Below are 19,035 nucleotides of genomic sequence, written 5' to 3'. Positions count from 1 at the left end.
ACCCTAGTGGTTGTCCACTGTATGAATTGTGTCCGTGTCCAGGATGGTCAATGACAGCCATTTTGTACCAAATCATGAAAATGCGCTTGCCTCCAACCAATTCTGCATGTCCGTAACCCCCCACCCCCACCCACTCTCATTTAGGGTCCTCTATTATCGAGGACCTTCCCGCGTACTCCTCTGCCATTAAAAATGACACGACAAGCTCTCGCTTCACCCTGATCCGTGACCTGACTAGCACTTAAAGGTAAATAAATCAAACGAAGCAATGCAATTACACTATGGACATTATAGTGCAATATTTCCTATACAGAACGTAGCCCCACTCTGCTCTAACCTACATATTTTTTTATTGTGCTGACATGAGGGGTCCAAGTCATGAGATACACATTTCTTCTCTGACGGAGTGGCCATGGGCATTTTACATTGTAGGCATGCAAATGACAGTCAAACAAAAGCGGACCTCCCTGCCCATCCTGGTGCTCTCCTCTCCCTGTTGGACTGCTCAGCCCTCGTCCACCACCCCCTCCTCCTCCTCCTCCTCCTCCTCCTGCCCTAGCCTCCCTCCACTGGGCCCTGGAGCTGAGGGACTCTACTTCACATGACTGCATGCCAGTTCTCAGGACACAGAAACGGCGACAGAATGTTTTTTTTTCTCCAGATTTCAGGGAGCTCACTGTAAGCCTTAAGATGAAGTTGACATGATTGACATGCATTGAAATGCCTGAACGAAACAGAGTGATTTTTCTTTTCAAATAACCTTTGGACTTAGGGGTCAAATATGGGAGCCTGGAGGGGTCTAGGGGTCAAAATGAGAGCCCTTGAGAACCAGAATCGCATAAGAATACTGATTGTATGGTCACCCCTCAAATACGAAGACACGCTCGGGCAAGGCGAGGGGGCTAAAGAACGGTCAGTCAGGAGGAGAATGGCCACTGTCCTTTCTGTTCAAACACAGCGCATGACCCCGGCAGGGCCCAGCCAATAATACCACAGAGAATCAGACACACAGATAGAGAGAACAGAAATAATCACACAAGCGTAGTAACCTAACATTGCTTCCTTCTCAAAGACCCAGTCAAACTGGTCATACACCAATAGAAAAATACAATTCAATGACTTGATAAAAAAAAGATGAAATTCAAACAGATACAAAATGAACACTAAACAAAACAGAAATATTACTTTCTCATTCGTTAGTCCATACATTTTTTTTTTAACTGGTACAATCTTAAAGAGTGTTTTACGAAAAACAAACAACAAAAATCGCCTTTACTACAGAATGAGCCATTCCATTATGACTTGGTGTTCTAAATGAGGGATGTATTTGTTTAAAGTCAGACCTGGAGTCCTGACTTATCAGAGATGTGAGGCTTGCTGTCAGAGTTATTGACTTCAAACAGTGTGAGCTGTCAAAATCCCCTTCGCAAGAAAATAAAGTTGCAACCACCAAAAAAGAAAAACATCATGAGCATGACTGTATAAAAGTTTTATTCCCTTTCTCTACAGCTTTCTCTGTCTTCTCACTAAGAGTGTGTGTTTTTCCCTCCGGCTGAGAGTGAGAGAGAGAGAGAGAAGAAAAGAGAGAAAGGGGAGAGAGAGATATGGAGAGACAGCGTGTTAAGAGACGAGTATTAAGCACCGTGAAGACGAGTTCGCTCCTGCTGCTTCCTGATCCTCCTGCACATTGCCTGGCGACCTCTTCACATCACACTCACTTGCTATTTAGGTTATGTCCAAAAAATATCCAGCCTAATGCACATTGTTTCGTGTTCCTTCCTATCCACCTTCCACTGGCTTAGCCGAAGTGTGGAAGAGGTCACCTCCTCTTCCTCATCCCTCTGATCATGCCCGCATTCGGGCTAATCATGCGTTTGACACGATTGTGTCTGTACATGACACGGTGTGATAACTGGCCTTTGGGGGCTTGTTAGACTACATTAATCATGATTTGTTATGAATGCGTTAAGTGGCCTGCTCGACGATGTTTCGTGTTTTCATGTTGGTGCATTCACTCGCTCAGTTTGTGCCTATAGGCAAGCAGTTAACTGGCTGGTCATATCAGCACATGCTCTCCTGCACACACAGAAGGCAAAAGCACTATGACACTCACACAGAAAATCTTTGCAATAGGGCATGTCGACGTGCGAAGCAGAGTTGGAGGATAAAGCAAACAAAAACAACACAAATGCAGCCTGAAGAGAATAACACTGTTTGCTAATCGAACACGCTGGTCACCAGGCTAGATATTGACTCGAATGTAAAGTTTGTTTGTGTCTTCTTCTGAAAGACCTGGTTTGCAGTATCTATCACAAACGATTTCCTATAAAGGCATAGAGAGCTTGAAACGACTTAATGGACAATTTCCAAAAACAGTAAGTGCCAAACAAAGTTTCAGGAAAGAGAGAGAAAAAAAGCAAGATACAGAGAGGATAAGAAAAAAAAAACTTCCAGCCTGAATGCAGAAATGAATGACAAAGTACAGTCTGATACTTATCTTGAATAGCATTACCATAAATTCTAACAGGATAAAATATGTAAAGTATAAACAGTAATGCATGACAAGAGGAAATCTCTATTTTTAAGATTTTATTTTTTTTAAAGTAGAAACACTGTACATAAATTACTTTCTCTGAGACTAATATTGAAATACGGATAATTGGATTTACTTTCTTTCATCTTTAAAAAAAAAAAAAATCCATAAAGATTATTCTCATGTCTCAGTTAAAAGCTCGATTGGATATGATTCTTTTTATTCTTTCACATGTCGCTCTTTTATTTGAATTCTATTTTACGCCTCTACCGCACCTCATCATGGACGTGGCCCCTAAGCCCAGTGGCTCGGGGCCCGGGCCCCACAGGACCCCTCGGATGCAGGCGCGAGAGTGTGAACATCACTCCAAGGAGTGTCCTTCCCACGGAGAGAGAGCCGCATGGCTTCACTTGTGTAGCTCGCAGCTGTACACCACACAGAGCTGAACTGCCCTACCCGCCAACCAAACAAGTGATTTCGCTTTTTTCCCATCTCTCCTAAGCCGTCTCTTCCTATTAGGTCAGCCAATCAGGACGTGCCGGGGGATGTGATATGAACGTTGTCGGAGTGTTCTCACTCCGGAGAAGTGCAGTGGTATGCGTTACTGTATGTAAACACTTCAAATCGTCCGTCTGCTTTGTTTTTCTCCTTCTTTTTTCTGTGTTTGAAGCAGGTCACCTCTAAGGTTGACAGTAAAAAAAAGAAAGAAATGAAGAAAGAAAGAGAAGTTTTTTTTTTTGTTTTCAACTTTTACAAAGTGAAGAGTCTTGGTTTGTTCTTCTGAGGAGAAGTCCGTAGTCACTTCCACGCAGAGAAGCGGGCCAAACGTGAACCACGACTCAGACTGTCCTGGTCCAGGCCATGTTTGGGTCATTTTACTGCTTTAAAATCGAGACATTTTCTACATGGTAACTGCGTTAGACTGAGATGACCCTACACAAGGCGCTAGCTTGAAGCCTCCTATGGTCTTCTGAAACAGCGAGGCTCCATATATATCTGAATATGTATCTGTATATGTCTTTGTGTGTGAGTGTTGTGTGTGTGTTTGGATGTGAGAGTGGGAGTGTATTTAAACATGTTTGTGTACAGGACACAGACAGGGGGAGGGTTGAGCTCAACAGTCTCTTTGGCGGATGGATATGTGACAGGTGGGTGGGTGGGGGGTTGAGGGGGGACGAGGGAGTCCGGCAGGTCGTCGGGCAGGCGTGGAGCGGGAGATGAGGCCGCGCGCGTGCCGTCGTGTTACCTCTTCCCGATCTCGCTCTGGCGCAGGAACTGGATGTTGTTGGCGCTGTCGGCCAGCTCGGGGTACTGCTCCACGGACAGCACGTAGTAGCCGTCGTAGCCCTGCACCTTGCCGTTGCTCAGCAGCTGCCGCTTCTCTCCCTCCGTCCAGGGCCGCGCGCCCTCCTCGCCCTCGCGCACCCGCTGCTGCTCGCGCGCCCACGCCTGGGCCAGCGCCCGCTGCCTGGCCTGCTCCAGCACGCGCGCCTTCTCCTCGTCCAGCGTGGAGCCGTAGCGCACGTGCAGCGCCAGGGCGCCGTACTGCAGCTCCACGTCGGCCAGGCGCCGCGTGCGCCCGTTCACCACCGTGGTGGACTGCGACACCGTCACGTTGACGCCGCTGTCCAGCGCCTTGCGGCCGCTGGTGAGCCGCAGCATGCCCAGGTCGTTCTCGGGCAGCGTGGTCTTGATGAAGTAGTGCGTGTCGCGGCCCTCCACCGTGAAGTGGAGGTCCTCCAGGTAGTAGGCGTGGTTGAGCACCGTGGCCACCTTGATGCAGTCCTCGTTGGCGATGTTGAGGGCGCTGGTCAGCACGCGGCCCTGGCTGATGGCCATCATCACGCCCTTGCCGATGAGCGACTTGACGGTGGCGAACCACAGCCACGGACGCTCCCCGCTAGGCCGCCGCCGATTCAGCTGGATCTCCGGCATGCGCTCGAACGACAGGAACGCCTTGGCCTGGTGCGTCACGGCCTGCTGCACCCCAGAGATAGACTGCACAGAGGAGAGACAGAGTGAGAGAGAGAAGCAGAGAAAAAGGGGGAGAGAGATAGAGACAGAGAGGGAGAGAGAGACAGAAAAAGAAAGAGGGTGAGAGAGAGAGAGAGAAAGATAGGGAGAGTGAGAGAGAGATAGAGAGAGGGAGAGAGAGAGAAAGAGTAGACACATTAAGAATGGGCAGCAGGGTGCCTGCATTGAGTTGGATAATGGTATACAAAACATCTTCAAATGTCTAACAAAAGCGCAAGTTGGTAAATTTCTTTTCTTTTAATCTTCTTAGTGTCAGCTTGAAGGGGGCAAAGAATAAAAGTTGACAGAACTTGCTTATTACCAAAGGGACTTTCGGGGGAAAATAAATTCAGCAAACACAACAACACCACCGACAACAGAAGTGGTGAGGGGTATTACTTTTGATAGAATGCGAGAATGTTGTGCTTTGAGTCCAGCTTGTTAATTACACACAGTAATGCGACTGTCATGCTAGGACAATTACGGCAAGAAGCTGACTCATTTGCACTTGAAACGCTGGCGGATAATGACCCTATTTCCAGCCAAACTGGTAATGATTTAGCGTGGGATAATTGGGCTCTCTGTTGGCTGAACTGAGGACCACCCTGACTTTGTTTGCTACTTCTCCATGTGTGCCTTAGGAGGCTAAAACAACACGTAGCTCCAGCCACGCAGACAAGCGTCTGAGAGCCCTGGCTAAGGGAATGGGAAAATGGGAAGAGTCAGGGAAGGAGAGAGAGAATAAACAAACTGCGGAGGAATAATGAAATGAAAAAGGGATGGACGAAAGGGGCAGATGGTCATACACACCGGCAGGTCATCCCACAGCTGACTCTTCCTCATCTCCAGCGAAGGCTGCGTCAGGTCAAACTTGGGGATGGGGAATCCAGGGATGGCATTGTGGAGATGGAACCCGAACGTCACCAGCCAGATGTTGACATCTGCGGTGCAGTAAAGGAGGGAGGGAAAAACCAACATGGAAAATTAGTGTCATTCAAGAATGTTCTGTTAGCACTGCTCCTAATGGCCAAACCATGAATGTCTAATCTTGGCGGAGTCTGGCAGTGTGACATTTCTGGTAAGCCGACCTAACTTGACAGGAAGCCTGGGGGCAAACATCCAAACCTCTGTTCACAGCTCTGCCAGCACAAACAAAGCTATCCCGCTCCAAAAATAAAATAAAAAAGTGGCCGACATATTTGAACTCAATTTTAGCAGGCGCACAAAATGCCATGATCCTTTGATTAAAGATGAATGTTTTCATATCACATCCTCTAATTACATCCTACAATCCAAAGTACAGTATCGCTTTGAAAACTAAGGCTCCCTATTTCCCCGAGAATGTGCTTTCATATGTAGCCAGACTACGTCTCCAAACCTCTCCACATGATGAATGAATAAAAACTCCTTGATCAGCCTTTTGTGTAACCTCACCTGTGACGTACTCCTTGACCTCATGCACCTTGCTGACGGGGTTGTTGTTGCGGAACATGTACAGATTAAACGGCATAGGGTCCTTCCCCACCCGCTTCCAGGTGGCGATGTCCGGTGTGGTCCAGCGGCCGGCCGGGATGTCGTAGTCCCGTTCGCCGAAGTGCAGCAAGCGGGTCAGCGGGTCGTACAGGCCGCCGTGGAAGCCGATGACCAGCTGGAAAGCCGGGTTGGAGTCGAAGTAGATCTCGCCGAACGCCGTGTAGTGGACCTGCTTGAGCAGGCGCCCGTTGCTGCTGAAGACGGCCAGTGGCGTGCCGGTGTTGTCGCAGGCGATGTAGAACTCCTCGCCACTGCTGATCTCCATGGCGAACAGGTGGCCCTGCAGGTCGTAGTAGAGCGAGGTGATCTCCGAGCTGGAGTGGTTGTAGACGTGTGTGATGCGCGTCGGGTAGCTGAGGTCGGCGTAGAAGAACTGCAGGTGCTGGCCGAGGCTGTTGCGCGAGGCCAGTCGGCGTCCGAGGCCGTCGTAGCGGTACTGGATGGTCCAGCCGCCGCCCTTGCTGTGCACGCGCACCAGCAGGCCCTTGGAGTTGTACTCGAAGATCTCGGTGCCGCGCTGACGCAGGAAGCCGTCCTCGTCCAGCCGGTACTGGACGTCGCCGAGGCGCGTGATGCGGTCGCGCAGGTCGTAGCGGAGCGGCGTGAGTCGGGCGCTGTTGCCGGGGTTGAGCAGGTGCAGGTTGCCGTTGAGGTCGTAGTTGTAGCGCCACATGATCTTCTCGTTGAGATAGACGGTCTGCAGCTGGCCGTCCACGTCGTACTCGTAGCCGTACTTGGTGGTGTTGGCGAAGGGCCCGATCTTGATCTCGCGCTTGGTGACGCGGCCCACGTTGTCGTACTGGATGGTGATCCAGTAGAGGAGTGAGCGGAAGATCTCGTACTGGATCTCCTTGATTCGGCCGTGCGCGTCAAAGTGCTTGGTGTAGGTCATCACCGCCGTGGAGATGATCTGGTTGATGTCGTAGTAGATGACCCCGAACTTGCCGAACTGCTCCACCTTGCCCGAGATGTCATCGAACTGGTAGAGGTCGATGGGCAGCGGCGTCTCGTTGATGACCCCCTGCATGCTGGTGACCCGGAAGCTGTTGTCATAGGTGTAGTCGAAGCGCGCGTTGACCATGCCGTCCTCGCTGAAGCGGAAGATCTGCCGGTCGACGAGCGGGCCCACCTGCCGGTAGCGGATGGAGCAGATGAAGCCCTCGCTCTGCAGATTGACGGTCTTGAGCACGCCGGCCGTCTCGTCGTAGGTGAAGCTGACGCGCGTGCTGTCGTACAGGATCTCGGCCAGCTTGTTCTGACGCCGGTACTTGTAGAGCACGCGCCGGCCCGTGCCCAGGTGGGCCACACGTAGCAGCTGACCGTCCTCGCTGTAGTCCACCGTCACCGATGCGTTGCTCTCCGGCGGGTTGTAGATGTTGCGGTAGTAGCCCACCGAGCGGATGGTCTGCATGGTGTGCCGCGCCACGCTGGGCATGGTGATAGCCGACAGACGGTCCTGCATGTCATAGTCGAAGATGTACTGCCGCTGGCTGTGCAAGAGCAGGACCATGGACTGGAGAGGTGGACAGGGGGTTCAAGCAGAGCGATAGAGAGAGAGAGAGAGAGAGAGAGAGAGAGAGAGAGATAAAGAAATGCAGAGAAAATGGGGGGGGACAGAACAATTAATTACACTAACAAGCATTTAAAATGCAAATGGGCTGTAAATGCAGGTATTAACATTCCATTTGGGAAACAATTTCTTCCCTTAATTGAGTTCTCCTTGACCCCGGCATGTCTAAGCGCAGACCTGTTTAATGCACTCAGATGTGTAATTCTAAAGTGAGCCGCAATTACTGGCTCGGGCCCCATGCCGTGTCTATACTTATCTCATAAGCTAAGCTCCACTGAGCGTTGCGATTACTTAGGCAAACAACAGGTAATTACCTACTTTGAATATCGCCTAAAGGTAGAAGAGGGACTTTTGATGGACACCAGAAAAAAACCAAAAAGAGGATCAAGAGGGATGCTTTTAGAGTGAAAAACGCAAACTCCTGTGAGATTAGTGGATCATGTCCACCGAGTGGGCGTGCCTTGGTGAGATAGGAGGACCACAGAGAGGGGCTGTGGAGAGTGTGACAAAAAGCGGCTATCACACACACACATTGAGCTTTATTCAAAGCAACAGCCCGAGAGGTGGCAGGTTATAAATAAGCACTGGAGCAAATGAATAAATGAACAAATAAATAAATAAACACCTGAGTAGACAGTGACCTGCGCAATGTGAGATGGAAGTGTGTGTGTGTGTGTGTGTGTGTGTGTGTGTGTGTGTGTGTGTGTATGTTGCTCTGTACCTTCTCATCCAGCGTTCTTTCTCGCAACCAAACCTCGATCAAGGGGATGGGAGCAACTATTTCCAGTACTAATGCATTGATTGAGTGAGTGAGTGGAGAGTAGTCTTTGTGCTTCTGTGTGTGCTTGGTTTGTGTGTATTTCTGTGTAACTGTGTGTGAGTGGGGGTGTGTGTGGGGGTGTGTGTGAGTGTGTGTGTGTGTGTGTGTGTGTGTGTGTGTGTGTACGCGTGTGTGATAGACTGTGCTTTCATGTGTCTGTCACTCCACTGTGGCATCCAAAGCTGCTGGGTGGCATGTGTTTGTGTGTTGATAGCGTTCTACCTGGTCACGCTACCTGGGTAGGCGGAAGCACTGAGCACCAGCCCCATGCATTTTTAATGCACTCAGGGGACTCCATTTTATTTCCCTGCTCTTCAGAGGAAAAAGTTCACTTTCCACCGCAAGTAAACAAGCCTCTATTCTCTCTCTCTCTCTCTCTCTCTCTCTGTCTCTGTGGACGACGGATGTGTGGACAGGAAAGTTGACTTTCAGACGCTGCTCACGTCTGGGGCATCTCTGATATTTTAAAAAACAAAGAGCTCATCTCTGAACCATCCAGATCACAGGGCTCCCAAAGAACGGACTCACATGAGCCAAAATGTTTGGAGGGTTTTTCCCAATTATGAGGAGTTCAGGGCCAGAGGCAGTGTGTTAACTGTGTTAACTGGCCGACTTCACTGCTTTGTGATTTCGCCCATGTGTGAGTCCTATGTACTCCCTCAATCTCTCTTCCCCCCTATCTCTTCTCTCCTCTCAGCTCTCTCTCTCCTCTCCTCTCTCTCTCCTCTCCTCTCAGCTCTCTCCTCTCTCTCCTCTGCTCTCTCTCTCCTCTCCTCTCTCTCTCATCTCCTCTCTCTCTCATCTCCTCTGCTTTTTGCAGGACTGTAAACCTCAGCTCAAGCCTCCCCACTCCCCTGAGCCTCATTTCTGCAGCCATAACTTTGACTTTAGGAGGCCCTGCTAAGCCATCTCCCCCCTAAGCCACACACACACACACACACACACACACACTCAAAGATTTCCCATCCCAATTCATTTTCAGTGCTCTCTTTCTCTCTCTCCTCTCAGGTCCTCCGCCCCCATAATTCTTGGCAACCTTTTGACACTCACTGCTTTCAGGGGAGACTCAATTATTTGTTGTTTTTCTTTTACAAAATAACTCTCCTCTTTTCTTCGCTGTCATTAATAATACACACTCTCGCTTGCACTCCACAAATAAATCCAGACGCCGTACGCATCTCACAAGGGCTCGCCGGGTCCGGCCCGGGACTGAGCCAGCAGTGCTAAGCTCCCTATAAAGTGCGGGAGTGGAGGCGGTTATTGCATGCTGGAGACACAGCTGTGCGCTTGTCCACTGGGGCTTTCCCAAAGGTCAGACTGCAGTCAGCACCGCTGTGGCATTTCTGGCTTTACAAACTTGGACAGGTACAGCATTAGGATCATATTTTGTTAAATTACAGTTGGCCTAAGAAAATGAGACTCTGTCCAAAGGCCTGGAGGAGAAGGGTAGTGGGGGGAGTGTGTGTGTGTGTGTGTGTGTGTGTGTGTGGGGGGGGGGGGGGGGTTGGCCCTGCTGAAAGGCCTGCTTAAGAGCTTATGTTTCTGCCGTATGAGGTGCATTCAGAGGAGAAATATGAAGACTAGTCGACTTTCCCTGGCGCTAAGCGGTGCTCCAGAACTGGAGTTTCCCTGAATGTGATCCGATTTGTCAACATTTGAACCCGCTTGTCACCTTCTCATGTGAGTCCCTCTGTTCCTCAACACAGACAGACAGACGGACAGACAGAGTAGTAAATGTGAGCAAACGTGCTGGACGACTATAGCCTAAGAAATCGGAGCACTGAAAACCACTTGACATTTTGCAACAAGCTCCTTCACAGAAAAAAACAGATGGTGCTCAAGCCGAATCCTTCCCCTGTTTGCACTAGCCGTCTCAGGTCCAGCTAGCTGACCCTCCTCCTCGGCCTGCTCACCTTGTCCAGGTAGGTGTAGCTCCAGGTCTTGCCGTCGGCGAAGGTGCGCGAGACGATGCGTCCCTGGCTGTCGTACTCCACGCGCTCGGAGGTGGGACCGCGCTGGAGGCAGGTCACCTGGCCCGTACTGGAGTAGGTGAGGTTGACCGACATCAGTTTGCTGCTGGGCACCCACAGCGTGGGGTGTCCCGACGAGTCGTAGACAATCTTCAGCAGGAACTTGCGATGATCGTCGTAGATCTTCTCCGTCCGCAGCGTTCGATCGTAGTCCACCGAGAGCAGGTTCCTCCCGTTGACCTTGGAGAAGAAGAAGAAGAAGAAGAAGAAGAAGAAGAAGAAGAAGAAGAAGAAGAAGAAGAAGAAGAAGAAGAAGAAGAGGGAGAAGAGGGAGAAGAAAAAGAAAAAAAGAAATCAGGAAGTGAACAGAACAGAACAGATAAGATAAGAATAAATGGTGTAAAATGAACATGATGAATGATTGCCACAGGTCCTTAAAGTCAATCAGTCAGATGCGGTGCCATTTGTCAGACAGACGGCCTGTTTGTTTAAGGCGCCTGATTGACGATCTGATTGATTCTGGAGTGCGACGCTAAACTCGTTTAGAGGAACCTTGATGCGAGTGCGGGAGGATCTGATGAGCTGCTTCTCCGATGGCTGTTCATTACACAGAGAGTGTCGCTGGCACTCGCTCAAAACTCTGTGTGTCCCTCCCGAGCCACCACCTCTCCATCTCACTTTGTTTGGCACAAATGGGGATGGCTGATGCTTGAGCATCATATGGGAGAAGGATATGCACACCATATCACATACACACACACACACAGTTCAACACACACCACAGTGCTTTTTCATAAACCCCGACGCAGATGATGGATGGAAACAAAGTAAGAGAGAAAAAAACAAACAATCAATCCTAAGTTGTCCAGGGGGCTGTGACAGGGTGGGTTACACTAATGCGCAACCTCTGCAGAAATGATGAGAAGGTAATTTTGTGTGTGTGTGTATGTATGTGTCTATGTATATGTGTGTGTGTGTGGTTGTAAGTGTGTGTTTGTGTGTTTCGGAGAGTGTGTGTGTGTGTGTATCAGACAGTGGCGAAGGCACAGTATGGAGATTAACCTCTCAGGAGCCCACCAGAGACATTCCTCATCATACCTCCATTCCCCCTCGCCTCCCGGAAAAAACACTTCAAGTGCTCCTTTGATGTAGACGAGACAAAACGCTCAGACGCTCCGAGACGACGGGGAGAGAGAAAGTGGAAATTGAGAGAAAAAAAGAGAAAGTATACACAACGAGAACACAAAATCACACCCATTTCCCTAATCACCAGGCTGGGTGACACTAATCTGCGTTTGTATCGAGCGCGGGTAAAGAAAACGGGTGTTTTTGGTTGAAGTGGCGCTGAGGACTGTTTGAGATGGAAACGGACTCCGCAAACAGTCTCTGATCGACGCCGCTGCCTTTGCCTCCCCGTCGCTGGTGTCAGTCCCCGCGGCTGACAGCCACTACTTTGCCCAGACATAAACAAGCGCTCCCCGAGCCATTAGCATATGGATGTGGCATATCTGACAACTCCCTCGGAGGCCTTCCATGACGGGACTCGTGTTCCAAAAACATTAGACTTTGAGAAATCGCACCCACTAGTCAGCGTGTTGCTAAAAATCATTTGTTTCAGAAGTGAATCCACTGATCGCCATTTTTCTTGATTCACGATGACAAACTCGACGAGCTAACAAGGCCTCTTTAAGGGAAGAGACGTGCTTTTGTATTGTCTATATGAATATATGTATGTATGCACTGGGATGCACGGAGCACATAAAAGCTGGGCTGTAATAATGTGGTATGCACTCAATTTCAAGTGGCAAACGGAAAGGGGATCTCCATTTGTAAACAGTAAGGACAAACACAGCTACCAGCTACTTAATCATCAACTGGCCAAAGATACCACAGGAATTGGCCAACACATATTAAACCATCTATCACACTACCAAGCTTGGCTTTGATAAATGATATAGTGCTTTGCTCATGCTAATTCCTTTAGAATTACCCAGTATTATATTCTCCGATTTATTCTGCACAGATCTTTGTGTGTGTGTGTGTGTGTGTGTGTGTGTGTGTGTGAGCTGAGACCTACCCTCAGCTTTCGTCCAAACACGATGACCTTTCCTCGCGTCTGCTCTTTGCGGAAGCGCCACTCCACCAGGTTCTGGCCGCTCTCCCCGGGAAGGGTCATGTTCCTCCGGGCCACCGTAGGGTTGGCGGGCCCTGCCAGGATGTGCGGCTCCGTCTGGTAGTGTGTGTCCATCCCGTTGGCGTAGATAACGCGCAGGGAGTTATCATAGCCCACCTGGTAGCTGTTCCTCAGTTGGTCTATGGAAGGAAACAAAGCAGGGGGGGACAAAGGGGACAAACGTGGTATTTTATAAGATGACATTTTCACTGTAAAGAATAAAAGTCTGTGTGTGTGTGTGTGTGTGTGTGTGTGTGTGTGTGTGTGTGTGTGTGTGTGTGTGTGTGTGTGTGTGTGCATGGGTGTGCGTGTGTGTGTGTGTGCATGGGTGTGTGTGTGTGTGTGTGTGTGTGTGTGTGTGTGTGTGTGTGTGTGAATAGGGCTGGGCATTTCATCATGGTCACCTTGCACCAGTGTGTAGAAGGAGTCTATGGAGGAAAGGTTGGTGGTGATGCTGACGTCATCCTCGCGGCCAGACGTCTCGATGTCCACCGTCAGCGCAGGCTTCATGTCGCCATGGAGACTGGTAATGACGCCGGTGGGGAAGGTGACATTGGTCAGGCGTCCCTCGCTATCGTAGCTGTGAGGCGCACACACACACACACACACACACACACACACACACACACACATTAGAAGCTGTGTTTTTCCACCCTGGAAATAAAAGGACAGAGGGTGGACAGACTGTTCCTGGTTCAGTTGTAAGGTGAGGGACCACACACTAATTACAGGCTGTGTGTGTGTCTCTCTCTCTCTCTCTCTTTCTGTCCTCTGTGTGGGCACTCCTTCACCTCTGCACTGCCCAGAAGTACTGTAGGGCATATATTACCCCCTGGGTCCACAGCTATGTAAACACACAGACAGGCAAGGGCCACCCTCAGAGACCCCTGCATCTCTCTCTCTCTCTCTCTCTCTCTCCTGAGCGCACTCACGCTGAGGGAGGTGGATGTGATTGATTTTCTTAGGCCCAGTGTATTATGGGTCACTGGGGGAGTGTGTGTGTGTGTGTGTGTGTGTGTGTGTGTGTGTGTGTGTGTGTGGCATGTGTGTAATTGTCTGTAGGGGAGTGTGGGTGGCATGGAGTCAATGTTTCCTGCTGGAGGGCTCAATGCCTGTTCTGCACTGAAAGCAGCAGAGATGTGTGTGGCGCTCCTTGAGCACAAAATGGCCGCCAACGCCGGCATTTGTCTCTGGAGTGGTGATGGTGATAGAGAGGCAAGTGTGAGCCTGAAGGTCAGATACGATGCGGAGTGATTGATGCAGAATTATTATTTCGCTGAATGCGGTGCTGAGCTGACAGTGAACGTGTTGAAGTTAAGTGTGGAGGGGCCACATTGGATCAATGAAACAGTGGAGTGGAGTCTGAATGAACGGGCCTTTTTCTCTGAACGGGCCTTTTTCTGTGAAGAGACGGTGCTTGTTAGATGAAATGAATGGCGGGGTTGGAGAGGGCTTGTCAAGTTGAAATGACTGAACAAAAAGTGAAATGAGCTGTGGGGAAAATCTATGCGGAGTTGAGTCTGAATTGAGCGGAGAAGGGGTGTCGGAAAATGAGCAAGCGGTTAAATTGAACACTGAATAGTTGAATAAATCAGAACAGTGTATTGGGAGATGGACCTGCTCATGTCTGATTGAAAGCAGGCCCTCTGGGCTTCAGCTCTCAGTGAGAATGTGTGTGTGTGTGTGTGTGTGTGTATGTACAGTATATGTGTGTGTGTGCTTGTGTGCTTGGTGTGTGTGTGTATGTGTGTGTGTGTGTGTGTGTGTGTGTGTGTGTGTGTGTGTGTGTATGTATGTGTGTGTGTGTATGTATGTGTGTGTGTGTGTGTGTGTGTGTGTGTGGGTGCTTGTGTGCTTGGTGTGTGTGTGTGTATCCGTGTGCTTGTGTGTGTGTGTGTGTATGACTGCTTGTGTGCATGGTGTGTGTGTGTGTGTGTCAGGTGTTTGGCCCTAGCACAGAGATATGCATGCCCCCCCCCACCCCACTCCAGTCCCAGTGACACACTCCCAGTGACAGCTGTACAGCATGACATGGCTCAAACTGTGCCCTTGCGCTGACACACTTCCTGTCTGGCGGTCTCTGTGGCAATAGCCGCGCGGAGTCTTGCACACAGACATGCTGTCCCAACAGTCTGTCACAGTCGGTGTGTGTGTGTGTGCGGCTGGCTGTGTGTGTGTCTCACTTTGTGTGTATGTGTGTTTGTCTGTGTGTGTGTGTGTGTGTGTGTGTGTGTGTGTGTGTGTGTGTGTGTGTGTGTGAGAGAACGTTTTTTTTGTAGGCATGCCTGCCTGTCTGTGTGAGTGTGTTTGTGTGTGTGTGTGTGTGTGTGTGTGTGTGTGTGTGTGTGTGTGTGTGTGTGTGCGCGCGCGTGTTTGTCAAATTGTGAAAAGTCGGCTGGCACATAGTGTGACACTGGAGGAGCAGAAAGAAAGAGAGAAAAGAGAGAGAGAGAGAGAAAGAAAAAGAGAGAGAGAGAGAGACTGCGGCGCTGTCTATCTGATCAAAGCACCGGCGAATGTGGCGAGGTGGGGAGATGAAATTGCGGCTTTGATACGACTGCAGCGCGCGCTACCCAGTGCTTTTGCTGAGCGCTGCGCTACTCAGCGGCACTGCTGACCAGACACCCAGAGAGCCGGCTCAGGTTTCCCACAAACGCCCATCTGCAGTCTGGCCTTATCAACAAAAGCATCTCCCCAAGCAACAATGACAAAAAGAAACGGTGCTTACTCGTAGAAGGTGGTCCAGCCAATCTGAATGCTCTTGGTTGCCAGGAGACCGCTGTTGCCATGGTAAGTGAGGAGCACGAGCTCCTGCCCCTGTGCCGTGAGGGTCTTCAGGCCGCCGTTGGTGACCTGGTTGTCGGGAGCGACCACGCGCACAGGCATGCCGTTGGGGTCGCGGCGGACGCGCAGCGTGTTGCCGCTGCTGTCGGTGACGGCGGTCACGTCGTCCTCGTTGCTGTAGCTGAAGTTGTACTTGTAGTCGCCGGTGACCAGGCTGGCCGTGTACTGGTGCGTGCCGTTGGCGTCGAACGCGTACAGCTCCTGCTCGGACGCCGAGGCCACCTCGTAGAGGCCGGAGGAGCCCACGGGCGGTCGGTTGCGGCGGATGGCGCGGATTCGGATGTTGCCCAGGTCGGCCACGAAGAGCGCGCCGTCCGGCGCCACCACCAGTGAGGAGGGCGAGTTGAGCCGCGCGTCCTTGGCGTAGCCCTCGCCAGTCTGGTAGCAGTCGCAGTTGGCGTCGTTCTTGCAGTCGCAGTCCGACGGCGCGCCGGCCAGCGGTGAGATCTCGCCGTCGGTGGACACCTGCCGGATGCGGTGGATCTTCTTCTCGTCGGTCTCGGAGATGAAGAGCACGCCGCTGTAGGACAGTGCGATGGCCGTTGCGCCCTCCAGGGTGGTCTGGACGGCGCGCTTGCCCATGGTGTACTCGATGCCCGGCACCTGGCAGTGCATGGGCCGCCCAGCCACGATGCGCACCTGCCGGTTCTCCGTGATCTGCAGCACCACATTGTTGTCCAGCACGTAGATGGAGTTGTCCATGGGGTTGATGGCCAGATCTGTGGGCCACTCCAAACGCACCTGAGTGGACAAGGGTAAGGACAGAGGTAAGGTCAGAGATCTGACAGCTCACCCATAACAAGACACACACACACACACACACACATACAGGTATATATAGAGATTCTTTCTCTCGCTTATACCCACACACACACACACACACACACACACGCACACACACACAGGCTCACTCTCTGCACTTTAGTGTGACACTGATGAAGAAGAATCCTTTACTTCCAGAGCTTAATACATTGTGCGGCTGTGCTTTATTCAATTTGCTCAATCCAGGGTCATTTATTTTGTGTCGGGATGGATCTCCTAACTGCCTAAAGGAAGCAACCGTCTCTGGCTGAACAAAAAAAACAACCACACAAACAAAAGCACCCACGCAGAGGGCTCCAGCACTTTTCTTATCTAAACGAGATGCGCTTTGTCCCTTACTGACTATAAGTCAGAATCTGCCTGCGTAGTCTTTAGAGAGTCTTGTAATTCTGCTACACACACACACACACACACACACACAGATACACACATGCGCACACACACAAAACAAACACATTGTCCTTGGATCTCATTTACACTGTGTTTAAGGACGGGGTGAGGTAAGGTCTGTTTGCTCTGGATAGAATCCAAGAAAAACCACACACACATACCCAGACACACACTCACACACACACGCACACACCCTGCCCTGCCTCTATTTCTGAAATGAGTATGAGGACGGTCGTGTGGTAAGATCTAGTTCTGGTCTTCTTCAGAGCCTTTGGCCTTGGAGACACCCACAGACAGACAGACACACACACACACTCTCACACACACACACACACACACACACACACACACACACACACACACACACACACACAGAAAGAAAGAGAGTGAAAGAAAAAGAGGGAGAGAGTGTCTGCATTGGGACAGCTTTGGCATCATGATATGTCCTGTCCTGACCTTGCTTTAAAGTGTTTATGAGCGTCGTGCTTAGCTGCGTACCAGCCTGCTGCGCATTTCAATCCCACAGGGAGACGTCGGGGCCGCCATGTGTGTGTGTGTGTGTGTGTGTGTGTGTGTGTGTGTGTGTGTGTGTGTGTGTGTGTGTGTGTGTGTGTGTGTGTGTGTGTGTGTGTGTGTGTGTGTGTGTGTGTGTGTGAGTGTGTGTGTGTGTGTGTGTGTGTTTGTGTGTGTGTGTGTGTGTGTGTGTGTGTGTGTGTGTGTGTGTGTGTGTGTGGAGGGAGGGAGGGAGGGAGGGCGGCTCACGTCTGCTCTGGAGCCTGTCGCTTCACACACTCAATTATACATGGAAGCCAGGGCCAAACTTACACCGCACCGCAGACGACAGACACACACTGCTACTTCCTCTCTCTCTCTCTCTCTCTCTCTCTCTCCCTCTCTCTCTCTCTCTCTCCCTCTCTCTCTCCCTCTCTCTCTCTCTCTCTCCCTCTCTCTCTCTCTCTTCCTGAGAGCACGTGAGTGGGCATGGCTGAGGGGTTTGGGGGGGGGGGGGGGGGTCCCTTCCCCTTTGGCCACAGCCAGCTGCACTGATTTCCGACCAGACAGCCCTCACAGGTGGGTTAGTGAGGGGCAGCAAAAGAGCTGAGAGGACAGGAAAAGAGATGGAAGTCTGGGACCTTCCGGAACAGTCTCTGAGCCGGCAGAGAGCTCCACACTCAGCCACGGCGCTACAGTGGGGTGGTTGTATTTATCCAGGCGAATGATTGGGGCACCTATGTGCCGCCTGTGGCTGCGGCAGGACCCCTGGGGTGTGGGAAGCTAGGCGTGGGCGTGGGAGTGAGGCGCTGGGGAGTGAGGAGTGTCTCTCTTAACGATCCACGGCCCGGCTCACTAAAGCCACTGCAATTACTGAGCCGGTGACAGCCGGGAGCCGCTCCATCCGCGTGCTCCAACGAGTGCCACTTTATCCGTACTATATTTGTGTGTGTGTGTGTGTGTGTGAGAGAGAGAGAGAGAGAGAGAGAGAGAGAGTGGGAGCAAGTTTATTGCAAGAAAAATAAGGGAAAAAGACAGAAAAAAAACGAGAAAGAGAGGGGGGGGGTGAGAGAGGGACAGAGGAAGAGAGATAGAAAAAGAGAGGAAGAGTGAGTGAAAGAGACAGAAAGAGAGAGAGAGATGCCCTGTGGGAAAATATGTCAGATAAAAGCTCTGCCTCTGTTTTAGAGGCAAAGAGAGGAGAGCATATGAATGAAAACCTTACACTTTTTATTATATATCACTGGACCAGCATTACAGCACTACACACACACACACACACACACACACATACTGTATACACACACACACACTCCCATATAGGGTGGCATTTAACATCATTCCGAGTTTCATTTTTTGTTTTGCTCAGCAACATTTTTGCTGCTTCTTGCAAAGCCCTGGGAGACAGTCTGCACCACCATAGATTAAAAGCCTACTGAAGCTACAAAGTTTGTGTGTGTGTGTGTGTATGTGTGTGTGCACACGTGTGTGTGTGCATGTCTATCAGACAAAGTACTGGTTGTGATCGCAAGATGGGCACGGCAAGGTGATATCACAGATACCAGCAGGTGGAGCTCTAACCCTGTCAGCCACCTTTCAATGGCCAAATCACTCTGTCTCTCTCAATCACTCTCTCTCTCTCTCTCTCACCATCTCTCTCATCACTCTCTCTCTCTCTTTTCTACTCTCTTTCTCTCACTATGTGGCCTGCCCTCATGCATAGAGTGTGGAGGAGCTTCTTCATTCACAGACTGCCGTCTGACCAGTCGCCTGCTCCTGTAGCTGGTCCTGGGTCAGTGGACGGTGCTTACCTGTCCGATGTGCATGCTGGTGTCGCAGGTGAGGGGCCGTGCCGAGGTCAGGTCGTTGGAGCCC

The 19,035-nt window shown here is 50.7% G+C and overlaps 1 protein-coding gene across 2 annotated transcripts in view; it reads right to left on the bottom strand.

Annotated features, from left to right (window-relative positions):
- Positions 1-534: 534 nt before the first annotated feature.
- tenm3 (teneurin transmembrane protein 3) overlaps positions 535-19,035 on the bottom strand; it is a 223,434-nt gene continuing 204,933 nt past the window's right edge. For both annotated transcript variants that reach the window (XM_076294042.1, XM_076294043.1), the window contains 8 exons: positions 18,972-19,035; positions 15,341-16,197; positions 13,017-13,192; positions 12,517-12,752; positions 10,383-10,679; positions 5,981-7,592; positions 5,357-5,487; positions 535-4,531 (listed from right to left, as the gene is read on the bottom strand). The exon at positions 18,972-19,035 is cut by the window's right edge and continues 91 nt beyond it. In XM_076294042.1, coding sequence (XP_076150157.1) covers positions 3,776-4,531; positions 5,357-5,487; positions 5,981-7,592; positions 10,383-10,679; positions 12,517-12,752; positions 13,017-13,192; positions 15,341-16,197; positions 18,972-19,035 — 4,129 coding nt within the window. In that variant the 3' untranslated portion in view covers positions 535-3,775. The remainder of the gene's footprint in view (positions 4,532-5,356; positions 5,488-5,980; positions 7,593-10,382; positions 10,680-12,516; positions 12,753-13,016; positions 13,193-15,340; positions 16,198-18,971) is intronic.

The sequence above is a fragment of the Alosa pseudoharengus genome, unplaced genomic scaffold, assembly GCF_046254945.1.
Source record: "Alosa pseudoharengus isolate Yale_2024_CS ecotype anadromous, Long Island Sound unplaced genomic scaffold, YU_APseudo_1.1 YU_APseudo_1.1_scf_2, whole genome shotgun sequence".
Classification (NCBI taxonomy): domain Eukaryota; kingdom Metazoa; phylum Chordata; class Actinopteri; order Clupeiformes; family Clupeidae; genus Alosa; species Alosa pseudoharengus.
The sequence above is the reverse complement of the archived record's forward strand: the minus strand, read 5'-3'. Positions and strand labels throughout refer to the sequence as shown.